This window comes from Hemibagrus wyckioides, linkage group LG22, assembly GCF_019097595.1.
Source record: "Hemibagrus wyckioides isolate EC202008001 linkage group LG22, SWU_Hwy_1.0, whole genome shotgun sequence".
In the NCBI taxonomy this organism is placed as follows: domain Eukaryota; kingdom Metazoa; phylum Chordata; class Actinopteri; order Siluriformes; family Bagridae; genus Hemibagrus; species Hemibagrus wyckioides.
This window is the reverse complement of record NC_080731.1, coordinates 13,524,816-13,537,007: the sequence shown is the minus strand read 5'-3', so window position 1 is coordinate 13,537,007 and position 12,192 is coordinate 13,524,816. Positions and strand designations below refer to the sequence as shown.

Sequence of the window (12,192 nt, the reverse complement as noted above, 5' to 3'; positions counted from 1 at the left end):
CTTCATCATCTGGAGGCGGATATATTGTAGTGTGTTGTGGGATTTCAGAAATATTCTCCATTATAAAATGTAAAAACACACCACAAAACTTTATATTATAGTTAGCTTTTCCACAAAGAAAAGAAAAGGCTTTGCCTGGCTTATTACGTTTACGTTCCACGGATTCAATGCTTGGTGAATGGTCAACAGATTATATAGAGGACCACCCCAAAGTTTTGTTTAAAATGTTATGAAAAGATTATTTTACAGTAACAGTACATCCCACTGAAGTGTTTAATTCCTGTTATACCACAACAGTTTAGCAAAGATCACAATTTTTTTTTAACAAATGTATTGGAGACACGATATGGCCGAAAACTTACTGACTTACTGCAACACACTTCCCAAGACTATGTCCATACACTTTGCATAAATGTTTACATTTCATTTTTACATTTACATTTCTGGCATTTGACAGACAGTCTTATCCAGAGCGACCTAGAAGAGTGCTTTGAAGTCTATAATTCAGTGAATACATTAACACTGGTTCAATAGGTCACAGCTTTATGATACCGTCAGCCTAAAAACTGATAAATCTACATACAGCATACAACAATGCATCAAAACAAACAGGGAAAAATAAGAGGTAGTTTAAGTGCTCATTCGTTGTTTGAAGATAAACAGAGTCTAGAGTCTAAATATTTCTGTACATAAAACCATCAACACATAAGATAACCATATAGAAAGAGCATGTTAAAGTAAGCATAAGATTTGATTTTCAGGTGGCATTGTTGTCAGGGTTGGTTTTATTCACAATGAATCTATACCTTATGAAGACCTTATCAAAAATTTGAGAATTAAACAACACAGTGCTATAAATGTCACTTTTTATTCCTCACCAACCTTTGTTTTATATTTCTTTGGAGGTTGTAAAACCTTAATTAATTTTTTAGAACTGATCAAGAGTCTGAAATATTGCTTTGCTTTTTATTTATTTAGTTTTGGGGCTACCTATTACACCCACAATATCTAGTACTTTTGTTTATTCTCTCTGACAGTGTACTGAATACTGCTCAGTGATATTCTCCAGCCAGTGGTGTACTGGTTGAAAAACATGGGGTGAGGACTTGTATTTATAGCCTGCTGAGTCAGAGATCAGTGCAACCAGTGTTACCTGATAACTGTTGCAGAGAAGAAACAGAGTGACAAAGACAGCTGTGAAATCCTCAACACTGCAACAAAAGTTAGTGCCTGTCGCCTGCCTGATCACAGGACACCGATTTTTCTGCCTTTCAGTTTGCACATGAAAAGGTCTTGTATTATCTGAATATAATTAGAGCACAACAATAAGACACAGTTGCAAGGAAGTACAAATATACTATACAGAATATTCTAACACTGGCATCATTGACAATTGCTGTTTCTTTTTTTAATTAAATGAAATGAAGTAAAATAAACATTTTTTTTATATTTCTGTAAAGCTGCTTTCCGACAATGTCCATTGTTAAAAGTGCTATAGAAATAAAACTGAACTGTTTTTTTTTTGTATTATTAATTACTGGGTATTTCTGTTACAATTATAAGTGGACCACATAAAATGACAGTAAATAATAACAGATAACAGATGGTTGCATCCCAAACTTTATTCAAAAAGACACTGGATTATAATTATTTACTGGAACAATGCTCTTTTTTTTTTTTTTTTACCTTAAAATACTTTTCTGGGTTTCAATTTTCTATCAAACATTCTTGCATACTTTATATCAATAAGTAAACAATATAAAGGTACTCTCTCTCTCTCTCTCTCTCTCTCACTATAACATAACATTTCTGTCAAATGCTCATAATAATCATAAGTTCTGCAGGTATGTTAAACAGCTCCAGTAATTAGCCATTTATCCTTCATCAACCCGAATGTACATACATGTGTATATACATAACACTGTAGACCTTTTTTCCTGACAACAAGCTTTCCCCCCCTCTATTCCTTTCCTTACTTTCAATATTTGAAGAAAATGTGTTTTAAAATGATTTTCATTTTCAAATGAAACAGATTTTATAGGACTGTATATGTTTTATATGACTGTTGCAAAAAATCCCTGAGCAAACATTCTCTCACTCAGAACCGCAACAACACAAAAAAAGCAAAGCAAATCATCACATCTTTTGCACATAGATGTTTTTGCCTTATAACCATGCAAAACAATAGAATTCATTGCATGGACCTTGCTATGTTTTTATCAAATTTCCCAGCTGTTTGCTTCCCTACTGCCTCCCATAAATCAGGTCTAAATAAATTTGCAGAAAATAAAATGTTTAATTCAAGTTTCAAAATTACTTTAAATTCTCTCCAAATATGCACAAATGCATTATCACTATAACTCTGCAGTATGGGCACAGGGCCAACAGATTTTAGACTGATTAAAAGGCTGCAGGTAATTGCACTCTGATCAATACAGGGGGCTCCAGTTAAGTGTTCCAATAGAGATTAAAGTCTGACACATGCTGGGAGACAACCATACCATCTCCACTAGACTGTAATGGAGAAATCCTAAAGCAAAGCCACATCCTACATCTGTGAGGTGATGACGACCCAGCATTACGCGCGACATACCCACCAGCACGGCCCACAGAACAAGCAAAATGCGCAAAGGAACTGCAAGAATCAAATGTGCTAACAAGAACTTGGACACCATGACAGCCCGGCTCGCGTGGGCTGCTGGGAAGGAGTAGGTGTCCATGGCCAGGTAATCAAGGAAACTGGGTGACATCTCCCAGGGTCCTTTGCGTTTCACCAACTTCTGCATTCCTGCCACAGTCATCACATCCAACAAGAGAGCTGTGAAAAAAGGTTTGGTACATATTCATTATCAGATGCGCAGACAACACTAAGTCTAATTATAACACGGAATGTGAAATTATTTCTGGGGAAAAGTCTACAAGTCTACCATGTAGAACATAAAGCTCTTCACTGTTGGTAATATGTCAGCTGTGGAATCAGCACAATATACTGAGGAAAGGGTCACATGGCTCTCTCTCTCTCTCTCTCTCTCTGTCCCTTCTATATTCCCATATCTACTGACCTACAAACCTAACTCCATCCTAAAAATCTCCTCCATTATGTATGCTGTAAACTGTCTTGTTTATTTATTTTTTGTTGATTATGTGAATATGAAGTTTATGATGGGACTATCTAATACAAATTGATAACATAAATTATAAATAATCACAATGCTTGTTAGTCTGCTGGTGTTTTAATGGTCCATAATCTGATGCAAAGGATTACTGAGGATGAATGAATGAATGAATGAATGAATGAATATTTTTGGTCTATTGTGGCTTTACTTGATTGTTTTGGTTCTGCGTACAGTGGTTGTTCAATACTACTGCGACGCGATTCTTTCGATCTGTCCTTTTTAGTGAGTCGATTGGATTTGTTTGATTCAGCGCTCGTATAAAATCTTTAGTGAATCTAAAAAGTAGCGTATTGCCTGCTTATAAGATAAGAAATGGATGTAAAATGATTACACCTAGTCTCAGGAATACACGCAAGACGTCCGGAGTGCAATTCTTCTTATTTTCGACCCTGTATGTTTTGAATGTTGAATCGAGCTTGTGAATCGACACGGCTCACTCAAAAGAGTCAGTCCTACAGAATCGATTCATTCCTGAACGGTTCATCAACAGTTATTAGATGTTCATCTTAAATGCATGTTTACCATGAGCGTAGCTCCTGATGTTAAAATTAATGACTGTTCACAGCAAAAATAAATAAATAAATAATCCGATGTCGAATTAACACGATGTATATTTTACTCATTCAGCGTTCGTTTTTCAATCGGTCACAAATGAGCACTGCAGGTGTTCATGCAACACAGTGCCTTTTTGCCGGTAGTCAAACTCACCAAGCAGTAAATTGACTAAAACCTCCTGGCCAGCTATTGTGTTGCTCCTGGTAAGACACACCAGCGTGCCGATGATCCACGGGATGCCGTGGCCGGTAAGCGCGAGCAGTTTGACCATGGCGCGCGCGCTGCCCCATGACGAGGTCGTGTGCGCGCACACGCTGAGTCGCTTTGACATGCAGATATCTATGGCCAGCAGAGAGTTCATCGCGATACCCTTGAATGACGGGTTGAGCTGCATGCAGTCCTCCTCTTTTCTGTCCTTGCTGCTGTCTCCCGGTTCCTGCTGCGCGTTGTCCCCGCCGCTCGCGTGTGCATACTGCGGCTGTTTGTGCGACGGCCTCCGTGCACGAGCTTCGGTATTACTGCTGCTCCTCAATGGCTGCTGGAGAGACATGAACTCCGCTCTGTTTAGCACGTTGTTCCGGTCTCTCGTCCTAGATCTAGTTTGGCTCGTAGGCATTTTGCTCATCTAGGCCAGGGTTTAGCGTAGACTCCTGTGTTTGTTGTGTCTGTCTGATTATTTTGTGTAGAGTGGCCAGGTAACCGGTCTACCATGTCCATGCCCAGATCGTGTGTTGCCCTGTTGTAACTCTTGCGAGTTCTATTCCAGTCTATTCCTATAAATAGACACGCCAACTGACTGGCTTCATGAATTGCACCCACATAGCGGTTCATACTGTGCTCACAGCCAGCGAAGGGTGTTTTACAATTACATTTACACCTCCTAACTTCTCTTTGGAAACGAATAAAAACAACATGTGTCTCAAAAATGTGTAACAGTCCACTGCTAACAAAATGTACAGATTTTTTTTGTTACCATTTTTAAAAAAAAAAACCGATTTGTCAAGTAAATCTACCGTTTAATAAAATGTCTACATAGTGTTGGGCAAAACTATCTTGTGTTTATTTATTTAAAGCCATCACAGTGAGCACATGTGGTCAAAATCACATGACCTTATGGATGTGATGTCACAGTGGGGGCCGGGGCTAGTTGAATGACAGCTTTTATCCTAAAAAAAAATAAAATGTAAATTCCATTGCATGCACGACATGCGAATACAACGATTGTAACTTTGTCATCTCTACATTATTGCACCTTATAAATCTGTAGAAGACATGGGACCGTGTAGTTCTGGTATTCCAGGACACCTGGTTATAATGTGGACTATACTTTCCTAAATGATGGTACAAATGAACTGGAATTACTCATAGAAATCTAGTACACAATATAGTAATTGTTCAAAATGAAAGTAATGGACATTTTGTCAACAATAGACTCTATATCTGTTATAAAGAGCTTTGTTAAAATGCGTTATATAGCTGATAACTGTTAAGACTATATGATTATAATTAACTACAATAAAGCCCCAAATTAAATAGAATGTTGGGTAAATATAATTTACTATATTTAAAACTACATTACCCAGGGTGCAGGGGGAAGTCTAATCTAAGGCGCTTGAGAGAGAGAGAGAGAGAGAGAGAGAAATAAAGCCTGACAGCTGAAGGGTTTCGTTACACGCCAGGGAACCTGCCGAGCCTTTAATAGCACAAGTGCGAAATAAAGTAGCGCGACTTGCAGTTTAAATCCCTCAGCCATCCCGAGGGAAACAGCAGAACATCTATTCACTGCTACTTCAGAAACTGTCACTTTAACTAACAGCCCTGATGTCGAGTTCGAGCTGAACTGAGTGCATGGAGATTTTCTTTTCTTCTCGCCACCCCGTTATGGAGCTTATTAAAGTGAGGAGCAGCGGAATTCAGCGCCTCATTCACCACAGCAGATTGGTGCTACTACTATTAGTGTAGCTGGTCTTCATGCATTACTTGAGGACTCCGTGTAGCAGATGTTGCTTGGACTTTTGCACGACTTTTATTATTTATTATTTATTGGATGTTCATGTGAGGTGACACCATGTCTTTGAACAGTATTAGCCGAATGTTACTACTACTGTAGTTATTAATAATTAATAATGTGAAGCTGCTGTAATCATTATATATATATATATTGTTCTATTTACAGACATTACATTTTCATTTTATATCACTGCCATTTGGAGCCTACTGCTAAATTTATTTATTTATTTATTTTTACCTCTAAATCTGTCTATCTAAAATATTTGTTCTTAGTGGGACATATGCCTATACAACTGCTACATAACCTTAGTGGTAGTAGAAAGAGTATATATAAGTCATACTAAAAGTATGTATTCCTAATAATGTGAATGCTGCTTCTTTAATACTAATGGATGCTAATAGGCTTGACCGTCACCACTATGGGGTGTATGCAGAGTGCAGGCACAAATATTTACGAAAACATTAGAGTCGTGGAACTGAACACTTCTATCGATTCTAGTCCTACTGTCATTGATGAGTCGTCCAATGTAGTACTGAGGTACCGTACACCCTACTTTAGAGCTGCTGCCCGAGTACACATGCCACCATTGGTCCGTAAAGAAATTTGGACTGTGGGCTGGATCCAGGCATGCAACAAAATGGATTTCTTCAATTACTATGGAGAAGAAGGAATGTACGTATATGAAAAGCACCAAGATACCAATAATCAGTTTGTGTATACATGTACACAGTCGTATCCCATATCAAATCCCTAATGGCAAATGATTTGATATTTAGTTTAATCAGAACAGATCAAAATGACAAAATTATTATCAGATGATATTCTTTAAAAAGGGCTATATAATCAGTTTATTTTTCTTAATTCTGTCTTTGTATATGAAAAAAGGGCTTTAGGAAGCATAAAGTTTCAATGGACATTCACAGGAATGGTTAGTCAGGATGTTAGTAATGTTTATGTTCAAATTTCCTGGGATTGTTTCCTTAATGGCAGAAAAAAATTAACACACCCATAGCAGGACAAAAGTCAGCCTTTTTTAGCATGCCTTTGTGTCTGCCAAATGCAATCATTTTACTTTTTCATAACAATGAAAGGGGCTTCCACAATAGATGACCTCACTCCATGTATTCTAGTAAGTCATTTATACAAAAGTGTTCATCTATTTAAGAGTCTACTATTATTATATGTTTACCTCATATGGGGCAAAATTTTTGATCATTTAAATATGAATTTTGAGATGCTGTTTTTACTATAGTGGTTACTGCAATAATACAAAATAAAAGCTAATCAAATAAAACAAGGATAACAATAATGTGGAAACATTTTACATTATGATGAGTTTCAATTCAGAACTTACATTTATTTGTGTAACTCTCACCTCTGTAGATCGAGTTGGGAGCTCCCTGAGCTGAGAGATGGACGCATCCACTCTATCAGTGATTCCGATGGAGTGAACTACCCATGGTATGGCTGTACCACTGAGATATATACCATAGTAGGGCCCACCAAGAAGAGCACCTCTCTCACTGTGAGCATGAATGACAACTTTTGCCCCAGCGTGACATGGAGCATCCCCACAGGCACCCACAGTGTCCCCCCACTTTTGAGCTCCATCCATAGGGATCAGCACTTCACCACCTGGCTGGTGGCCATGAATGAGTCCACAGCTGAGATTGTACTGCTCAGGACCATCCGTTGGAGGATGCGGCTTGCTATTGAGGTAGATCCTGAGAAGCCTCTGGGTCAGAGAGCTCGCATCATGGATCATCTTACTCAGGAACAGCCAGAGATCTTGGCTACAAATGAGCCCATACCACCGAATGCCTTGGTCAAACCCAATGCCAATGATGCTCAGGTGCTAATTTGGAGGCCTAAAAGAGGGAAATCAGTTGTGGTCATCCCCTCTAAGTATTAAGTGAAGTGGAAAAACAAACACTGAGAATGTTAAGAATGTTTAAGACTTAATTGTTTGACCTTTGCCTTCTCACTGTTCCTTAAGCAGTATATTTTTTATTTATTGATTTGGTGATCTTTTATTGGATGTTAGAATTTAAGGTGTGGTTTCAGATAAACAGCACTCTGTATTAATATTTTACCATTTGTTAAATTATTTTAATAATGTTCAGAGTTTTGTATGCATGCAGTTCTGTAAACAGTCATGTCCACTTTGTGTTACATTTGGGTGGGGAAAATATTTGAAATATTATTTTATCAATGCGAATTTAAACCAGATACATTAGAAACATTGCTGCCATTGGACTTTATTTCATAATAGTATGGGACAATGTTGAATTTATGAGGTGATGTGAAAAGCATCTGGGCAGTGGTGGACAACTCACAGATCATATTCAGGTTAGTGCTAAATGGCATTTCAACAATTTTCATCTGTTTTTCTACACGGATTTTGATGTTTAACAGTGTGCAAAAATATGTATGTGTTTTATTGACAAATATCAACTTCTTTGGAAAAAAAACAACTCAATGACTGATCTGTCTATTCACATGATTGAGTCTAGCAGTTATGGTTGAACATGTCAACATCTATAGAACAAAAATCCTTGCTAAGATAATGGCATTAATGTTTTACCAACTTTCAAGTTCTTTCCATAATTTAATTCTCAAAAACTTTTGATTATATGCAACAGGTCCTATGTAAGCTTAATGTTTACAAGAATCACTCTGTGGTTATAGTTGTAACATAGGAACCCTGCCTCAGTGGAGACTGTATGCCCTGATTCCAAACTGCTCATAGCTGCCCCAATTTTGACTCATCTGCATTGATGTTAAAAATCTTTCTTTGCCTTTTCCTTTTCATTAATTCGATGAGATACAGTATGTTTTTGCTCAGTATGGGCAGGGGGATCAATATTAAGAATATAGAACTTATTTCACATTGCAAAATGATTGTCATACTTTTTAAGCAGACAATTAAAAAATATTTAAGGACATCGAAGAGAGATATTTGCATAGAAGTCTGTCTGGATATTACAAACTGTAGACCTGTAGATCTGTAGACATGCTACGCTACCTGACAGATTAAACTGGAAGGTAGATGGGTAAAAGATGGCCTCATGGGACAGGAACTCCTCCAGATTTGTCATCGATAAATGGTAAACAGATGAGCGCTAAAATTCTAGAGTTTATTTGAAAATGAAAAAACTGTAAAAGATAATGACATTTTATTGGTAATATCAACATTAAATTGCAAATTAAAATGAGAAATACAAATAACACTGAGATGGATATCAACTTAATACTGAAGTTTATTCAGTAAATTCAGATTAAAATGTAGAAAATATAGTCACATTATCCCAGACTGAAGCTATCATAGATAATTACCTCATCCAATTTAAAATGTGTTATTCTTAATATACCATGTGCACATTGCCATTCTACTGCATTAAACATACAGTCATGTCAGCTACTACACATAGTTTTAGCCATCTCCCAGAGTTACCATCTTTGACTGGTTGTCTGACACCTTGGAACCTGATCAGGCAACTGAATGCTTAATGTTTGAATACAGATCCACTTAAAAGAAAAATATTTAGAGAGAAAAATGTGCAAAACAGTCTAAAAAAATCTAAAACAGACCACTACAAAAACTATTGAAATCCCAGGGCCAGTTTGTTTGTTTTTGCTGTAGACTGAAGTGGTTTGGACCTGAGATCAAGACATAAGTATGAAAATATGAATTTAGAATTTTAGCTTTTATTCCCTGGTATTTATTTGCAGAAAAACTATTGGAATGTATTACTCACAGGTATTTCTTGGTACCCAGAAGTGTCGTATTAGATTGAGTGTTTAAACAATAAATGGCCCTGAAACCAAGATTCTACTCTTGGTGTTAGCCTCCAGTTTCACATGTAAAGACTGCATATGTTAAAAAAAAAGCCTACATGACGTTCAGAGAGTTGTCTATGGGAGACATACAAGGCATTTTAAACCTAAGAAAAAAAGGCAAAATCAATCATAAACATTGCACAAACACTGGACATGGCAGAAACATTGTGAGAGCTGTGAAGAAAAACCCTGAAACAACAGTGACATCACCAACAACCTTCACAGGACAGGGGTGAAGGTATCACAATCCCACATTCAAACAGGCCATACCACAAGATGCAAAATAATCATCAGCAGTAAAAATCAGAAATTCACACAGAAGTACAGAGATGAACATTTTGGAACCAAGATTAACTCCTAATTAAGGGGTAGAAAGCTTGGAGGAAGAAAGGATCTGCTTATGATCCAAAACATAAAAGCTTATCTGTGAAACATGGTGAAAGTGGTGTTATGGCTTGAGCTTGCTTGGCTGTTTCTGGAAAGGGGCTCACTAATCTTTATTTATGATGTCATTCATGATGGTAGATGAATTCAGAAATTTATAGGGACATTTTTTCCACCCCAATTATTTGGGAATAACTTTTTCATACAATGATCTGTACAATACTGACAACTCAACATAGGAATTTATCAGAGGAATAAAGTGGAAGGTTTTAGACCGGACAAGTCAATCAACAGACCTTCCAACTCAATTGAGCAAACACTTCACTTCCTGAAGAGGAAACTATTGGGAGAAACCCCCCCCCAAAAAAACTAATAATAACAGCTTGATGCAGTTATTGAAAGCAAGGAATATGCAAATATTTAGTGTCATTTGCTTTAATTTAACTCAAGACTTACTTGTACTTATACTTTTTTTTAAATGCATGGCATAATACAAAACGTCTTATGTTTTATGTTATTTTGCACATCTAAATAAAACCTGAAATTCTAAACTCGTCTCATATCTATCTTTTGTTTGCATCCCCCGAGCTTCTAATGCCTTGTTCCAATAGTTCCAAAGGGGACTGTAAATGATGTCAAAATATGACATAGTAGTAAATGACATAGTATTCCAAAAATTGCATGGAAAGAGAGCCGTCATAGCTATAAAAAGCTCTTAGATCAGCATACCTTTCCACCCGAATGGAAGATAACAACGGCAAGCTAGATTCTTTATTAACACTGGAGCAAAGTTAACTAGGAATAAAACCATCACAGAAGCACAGAAGTCATCAATACATGTACAATTAATGATGTACAAGTATGATGTATTAATTACCACTAATAATGAAAAAATTTTAAATTCTTGGCAAAATTCATTCAATGCATTTAAATAAAATTTTATTTGTATAGCATTCAGTATGATCTAATTTTAGAGTAATTGGGCTACTAAAACAAACTTTGTTTACAAAACAAAAACAAGTTTTTGATTATTTCTGCATTTTTACATTAGAAGTCTCAATTTTGTGGAACCTAAGTGATAACTCTAGTGCAGCTAGCAGATTTAGACTGCTTGTCTGCTCCCTGGCTCTGGCTCTGGATTGTCACTGATTAATTAGACCTGTTGTAAGACTATTTACTATGCTGAAAGAAATGACAGAAATATCTTCCTGAGTGGGATGGATACCATCCCACATTGCTTTTAGAGTATTTCCTAGGCATCCAGCAGATCAGCAACCATAACCTGCTGGAAGCCACATCACCATGCTTCACTTGGATGGGACCTTAACTAATTTATATACCTCTACAATATTACTCTTATCAAATGCTGATGAAGGCATATATCATTAGCTCCTAAGTGAAAAACTACCTTTGAAAATCTATGCTTGCCTAAGATGCCAAGATTACTGATATGTCTGGCGCCCTGGCTTCTAGTATACACCTAACTAATATGGCTGGTGCCCCTAAAAGCCTAGCTAATGTTAAGTGCCATAAGATAGAGTCTCCTATAACCAGAGCTCTTTGAGGTTTCTCAGCGGGTGCTTCACTGAAGAGAGCAAATCATTTAGGGACATTAAGTGGAGAGGAGTGGTGCTCCAGTTGGCGAGCCTTAGCATTAGCTTTGACTTTGTAATTATGCCACCAAGTCTTTACCCCTTCACCCCACTGGGAGGGCTCTAATGCCATTGTTGGAAGATTACTAACTCCCCCTAAGGTATACAGACTTTCCGCTACAGATACTATGCTGATGTCACTCTTACTAACCCTCTCTAGTGTGCATCTCTAATGGTGCAGTCTTCTCTGTCAGAGAGCTAATTAACATACACTTATCACAAATAAAGGTGAACACACTGAACCAGCTGAATATTTGTCATGTTGAGCATTTAACGTACCTTAGTCAAAGACTTGCTGATATTATTTTAGACACATTTGACATGGATTGCCTTGTGCCTGCTGTCTTTAGACAAAAGAACTATTAATTTAAATCCATTTTAATTTGAAACTGACAGTAGATGACAATATAACCACATCAGATCAGAACACTTTACTCCCCTTCTAGAGACTTTATTTCAGTTCCTCAACATAAGCATTAATCTATAGTATGTACTAGATACCATATCTACACATTTCTTCAAACACATACTATCTGAAACAATTTGAACTTCTGTTGTAAATATTCAATTCTTC

At 37.0% G+C, this 12,192-nt stretch overlaps 2 protein-coding genes across 3 annotated transcripts; one reads left to right on the top strand and one right to left on the bottom strand.

The window, feature by feature from the left end:
* Nucleotides 1-1,585: 1,585 nt before the first annotated feature.
* On the bottom strand, nt 1,586-4,710 carry plpp7a (phospholipid phosphatase 7a (inactive)). The gene is made up of 2 exons (XM_058374549.1): nt 3,885-4,710; nt 1,586-2,818 (listed from the first exon to the last, which is right to left on the bottom strand). The coding sequence occupies exons 1-2, from the start codon at nt 4,354-4,356 to the stop codon at nt 2,430-2,432; spliced, it is 861 nt and encodes a 286-aa protein (XP_058230532.1). The 5' UTR covers nt 4,357-4,710; the 3' UTR covers nt 1,586-2,429.
* A 655-nt stretch (nt 4,711-5,365) lies between these two features.
* Nucleotides 5,366-10,447, top strand: fam78aa (family with sequence similarity 78 member Aa). Of its 2 annotated transcripts, none has more exons than XM_058374438.1 (2): nt 5,366-6,414; nt 7,126-10,447. In XM_058374438.1, the coding sequence occupies exons 1-2, from the start codon at nt 6,134-6,136 to the stop codon at nt 7,652-7,654; spliced, it is 810 nt and encodes a 269-aa protein (XP_058230421.1). In that variant the 5' UTR covers nt 5,366-6,133; the 3' UTR covers nt 7,655-10,447. The 2 variants fall into 2 exon arrangements, with proteins under 2 accessions (XP_058230421.1, XP_058230423.1); XM_058374440.1 differs by having other exon boundaries at nt 6,275-6,871.
* The last annotated feature ends 1,745 nt before the right edge of the window (nt 10,448-12,192 follow it).

Bases quoted from the DNA above. Each gene is read 5' to 3' on its own strand.
- fam78aa (XM_058374438.1), top strand. From the start codon at position 6,134: ATGCTAATAGGCTTGACCGTCACCACTATGGGGTGTATGCAGAGTGCA. The intron at 6,415-7,125 runs GTACGTATATGA...TCACCTCTGTAG, and splicing joins TACTATGGAGAAGAAGGAAT to ATCGAGTTGGGAGCTCCCTG.
- plpp7a (XM_058374549.1), bottom strand. From the start codon at position 4,356: ATGAGCAAAATGCCTACGAGCCAAACTAGATCTAGGACGAGAGACCGG. The intron at 2,819-3,884 runs GTGAGTTTGACT...CTTTTTTCACAG, and splicing joins TTTAGTCAATTTACTGCTTG to CTCTCTTGTTGGATGTGATG.